This window comes from Loa loa, assembly GCF_000183805.2.
Source record: "Loa loa unplaced genomic scaffold supercont3.49, whole genome shotgun sequence".
NCBI classification, from domain to species: domain Eukaryota; kingdom Metazoa; phylum Nematoda; class Chromadorea; order Rhabditida; family Onchocercidae; genus Loa; species Loa loa.
Window position 1 is genome coordinate 2,605 of NW_018108229.1, and position 4,935 is coordinate 7,539.

The following is a 4,935-nucleotide window of genomic DNA, read 5'->3' on the forward strand; positions in this document are numbered from 1 at the left end:
ATTTTGCTGGCAATAAAAGCAGGGTGATACCTCGGTAATTTAAGCAGTTCGATTTTACTCGTTCTTGTATAGGGTAATAATGATTGCAGGTGTTTCCAGACCTCAGATGGGATACCATCAATCCCAGTTGCCTTGCCAGTTTTCTGTGCTGTGTGGCCGTGAACGTCTCCGTCATAGTCGGATTCCAATTCGCTTTTCACCGGTTGTTGTGCAGTGTGCTGAATTATTGAGCCTTGGACTGCATGGTCGGCATTGAAGAGAATCTGGAAATACTCAGACCATCTATTCAGGATGGAGATTCTGTCAGTGAGAAGCGTTTAACTATCTGCGCTGAGTAGAAAGCTTTGACCATAGTGTGTGGGTACATAGCTTTCAGAACCTCGTAGTCACTCGGAGTTGAATATTTCCTGCTAGGTTGATCCACCTTTTTTTTTGGATGTCTCGAAGTTTCTGTAGAAGCTTGCTGCATGCAAGCAATATCGATGTTGGGTCGCAATAGTTTTTAGGCGATTAGATTAGGGCGTCCACCGCTGTGCTACCGCATCAGAAGATACTCATTGACCACGGTTAGCCGGGTGGAAATGTAGATGAGTTCTGGTTTGACTATCTTTTCTTGGCCCTAGGCCCTGTAGGCGAAAAAATGTTATGGGTTGTTTTAATTGGAATTCAGAATATTTCTCAAACAAGCGATTTGTTACAAAAAAATTAATAAAATGAATATTCCGATACCTAAAGTGATGAACCATTTATCCAAATCCAGCTCTCCCAAATTTTTAACCAATTTTAATTGCAATGTTTAGATGTTGCAGACAAAGTCCTTTGTTGTAAACCTTTTCCAATCTGTTAATCAAGCTTACATGCAATTGTCGGAATGTTGTAAAGAACTTACGGGCAAATGTCGAAATTTTGTAAAAATCTCTAGTTTGGCAATTAAACCAATACGTTTGGAATGTCAAATCACTCCCACTATAAAAGGAGCTAGGATCAATCATCCGGAGGAGCAGTTACAAAATCCAAAAAACTCGAGCGGTCAGTCAGTCTGACAGCTCCCGCAGTTTCTCAATCCAACAGCTCGCGCAAGCGCTCAAGGAAACAGCACAGTCAGGCACTCAACCACAACAACGGTTCAACGGCAGAGAAGCAAGCGGCAATACGACAGTTCAACAGCACGAGCAACAAGATCATCCGGAATCTTTCAATAATTATTGTGTATTGTTCATTTCATCCTTTTTATTGTTTCAGTGCGATATTGTACCATGTCATATAAGACTAATAAAGGTTACTATCAGCGTATCGGAGTTCTGAGAGATATGAATTAGTGAATGAAATGTTATGATTTGTAAAAGCAAACTTCAGGCAAGATATTTATTATACAGCAATTCTCGTCATGTGTTTCTGTAGTGCGCGTGGCAACGTCATGAGCAAGAGTGAAAAGAACGGAAAAGTATCAAATTCATCGAGATGCAGAGAAGGAAATCGATGAAATTACAAGTAGACTAAATATTCAATTTTTTGTTCTATAGCCTAATTGTTTATCAACCATGCAAGATTTCATTCGTAGTGGCGTTCTAATTCAGTGGTGCTAGTAAATCAAATTTTTTCTTTGAAGAGTAATGTTGCTGAAGAATATTTTCCCAAATACTTTTTAAACCTATGGTTAAATATACACATGACTTTTGGGTAACAAATTTTCTTAATCTGGTAAACGAAAAATTTCGAATGCAGAACAAAATAACAATTCCATTCAACCTAAAAGTCATACACACTATGTGCAATTAAACAGAACTGCGACTTAAGAGTACTGATCTGTGTGCGAAATAACAATCTCACCAAAAAATAATGCAATTAAATCGTCAGTCTGACATCAAAAACAAAGACTATAAGTGAGATGACACGTTCTACAAATTAGAATTTTTATTGTTAAATTTTGCTGACACTGCATGCATTGCAGTGATTTGTGATGATACCGATATTCAACTTTCAAATGACACTTATTGTGGTAATAGTGTTGTTAACTACATTGCAGAATACGTTATTAATTTTTGCCACAATTGAATAATATACTTTAGCATCAGGCTGATTCCTGATTTTCCTGATTTTTTCATCACAGAATTCATTATGCGGTGTATGCAGACAAGAACTTTACAGGCGAAGAAAACTGGTAAATCAGCGATTATTCTGTTGGCCGTTACCAATCCTTTTGGGCAAAGATTATTTATCAATTACTGAAAGAGACTCGATTACTGAAACAAAGAACAAGACTCTATAATTGGCAACAGTTATTATAAGTCGTAAACCAGCAAAATGTTCTGTGATTGTTTTGATGAGTTGGTCGATTATGCTGCTTAACAGTAATAGATCATTTCATTTCCGACCAAAAAATATTTCCCTTTCAAGTATTTAAACAACATGGCCGCGCAAAAATTATGCATAAAAACTTCGGCTTCTGTAAATGCTGCAGTTCTTTTGCTTACAGTAAGCTGAATATTGAAAACTAAAAAATAATTCAGAACCACATGTTATGAACAGTGGAATCAAGGGACTAATATTAAGAGTGATTGGTAAAACATATTATGATTAGTGCTTCCTTTTGAATTTATGCTTAACTTGGAAATCCGTAATGATTCAGCAAAAATTGCAATTTATGAGCAATCTACAGCAAGGAAGTGTTCTGAAACACAATGTAGAATGTATTGCATTTAATTGAATTTCAACTGTTTAAGAGATCATCAGAGTGAAGAGAAATTACTTGGCTAAGTGGTTATGGCAAGTGAGTCAAATTGGCAAGAATGTAACACGATTTCCTGAAGTACACGCCGTCGTAATTGGGTAAATTCAATATAACTGTTTGTCTCAGGTGCTAACAGGATAAGTATATTATGAAAAGTAGTAGCTGTTGCAAAAAAACTTGAACTTCTTCAAACCACTTAGTTCTAATTCAGAATTACAACGTGCATTTAGCGACGATATGCATTTTCAATGAGTTATTTCGTTATTCATTTTAAAATCGCCAAAAAGACAATGTTATTTGTCGTTTAACAAAAGAAAGAAGAACAAATATAAAGAAATCAGTGATTAATCAGTTCGATACTCGACATATTATTGAAAGCGAATTTAAAAATGAAATGACAATCAGGTTTCTCATTAACAGAACTATAACGATTTAATAAATGATGATATTGTTCACTGCGTCATTCATTTCGATGACTGATTTCTGACTGGTTAGTTTGAATAGTTTCCTTTTTGAGGTTCTAAAATTAACAAACTTTAATGTATAACAAATGTGTTCTCAACACAAAGTAAAAAATATCACAAAAGGCATATGAACAGTAACATAGCAAACACTCATGAAGTCTTTTGCAAATGCAACAACTAATATCTGTTCCGTTTGCCACTGATTACCTTTCTAAAGAAATTATAGTTATAGCAAAGAACCGAATTAATTTTTCGGGAAATTATACGAAAATATTTTATAATTCATTTAGCTTTATAAGAGCATTTGTATCACTTTATGTAAGCAAATGTTTACTTAAATTTCATCAGATCTGCTCGGGTAAACCCAAGAAAGTTTGAGTTTGAGCAATTTCTTAAAAATCACTGCGTGAATACTTTCCTACTCATCTAAAATCAACTTTTTCCAGATTTGAGTTTGATTTTTGAGAAATTTGACTTCGTTTCCTGTTGATTGAAAGATAAATTGCAGTTTAAAAGGAATCCAAAATTAAACTTACAACTGCTTACTTCAAATACAATGCAAATCATTTATGATTTAATTTTTCTATTGGGGAATATCTGCGATATAATTTATCCGCAAAATAATATATTTAAAAAATGGTTCTCATAATTTTTTAGTGTACTTTTTGTTAACAATATATACTACCCAATATCTCAATCAAGGCTTCCAAGCCTCGGAGGGAATTTTCTTGGAAAAATATATTGTAATGGCTTAAGATTTAAGGATAACTAGCCATTAAAGAGTCAACTTTTAACAAAAAGAATCCCGTCTCTCATTAACCAATCAAGCTTTCTTAACGAATGATAGTTCCTATATGTTATATTGATCCACTTTAATTTGTTAATTATATTCTCCCAATTTCAGTACTTTCAAAAACGTTTGCTACGAACGATGGTAGATTGAATGCACTGCATTTGAGCTTACTAGCTGAAATTCTCAAAAACAACGCATTCTGGTAAAGTGTGATGGAGAAGGATCTGTTTAAGTCAGGCAATCAAATTTGTCCTCTGATTCTGTAACATGCCATTTTCGCAGCATTCCCTCCACCCCTTTCCCTCCTTATAGTACCATCACATTCTCAATGGATTATACGGTAGCTTTCATGCTTGTTACTCATTATTTATTCCATCCAAGAAAGATGCTTCGAAAGGAAATCTGCTTTATTTTTTTCCAGGATGAGCTGCCTATCCTCCTTTTAGCTGGTAGACTCAGTCTAACGATGTGTTCCGTAGGACTGCACCGATTACTCCACTTACATTCTCCTCAGCACGGTAAACAAATTTTACTTTTGTTTTAGAGTTTGGGCCATTCTGGTTCAACTAATACGTCATTTCGTAAAAAAAGAAGCAATATGAATATTTTACTTTAATAAACGTTAATTGAAGGAAAGGTCAAAATTCATTTCGAAAAATGAAGTATCATCCACTGAAAATCGTTGCTAAGGATGAAGTAGATGCTAGAAGACGGTGTATTTGCAGGCTTGAACGGCTTCGTTTATTGCTTTTTAATCTGTGCAAAAAAAGATGCTAAAATACTTTTGGAAACGAAACAATATTTCTCCCCTATTTCTGTAAAGCATCACTTATCACATTTTACCCACTATCATGCCGGCAACATAATCTTGGAATAAATTTCATCATCCTGTACGATTTCCTTATATATATATATATATATATAATAAACGAGCTATATATATATAT

At 34.5% G+C, this 4,935-nt stretch overlaps 1 protein-coding gene across 1 annotated transcript; it reads left to right on the top strand.

The window, feature by feature from the left end:
- Nucleotides 1–800: 800 nt before the first annotated feature.
- Nucleotides 801–1,043, top strand: LOAG_12618 (hypothetical protein; the record flags this gene model as incomplete). The annotated part of the gene is made up of 1 exon (XM_003148131.2): nucleotides 801–1,043. The coding sequence occupies one exon, from the start codon at nucleotides 801–803 to the stop codon at nucleotides 1,041–1,043; it is 243 nt and encodes an 80-aa protein (XP_003148179.2).
- Between the last annotated feature and the right edge of the window lie 3,892 nt (nucleotides 1,044–4,935).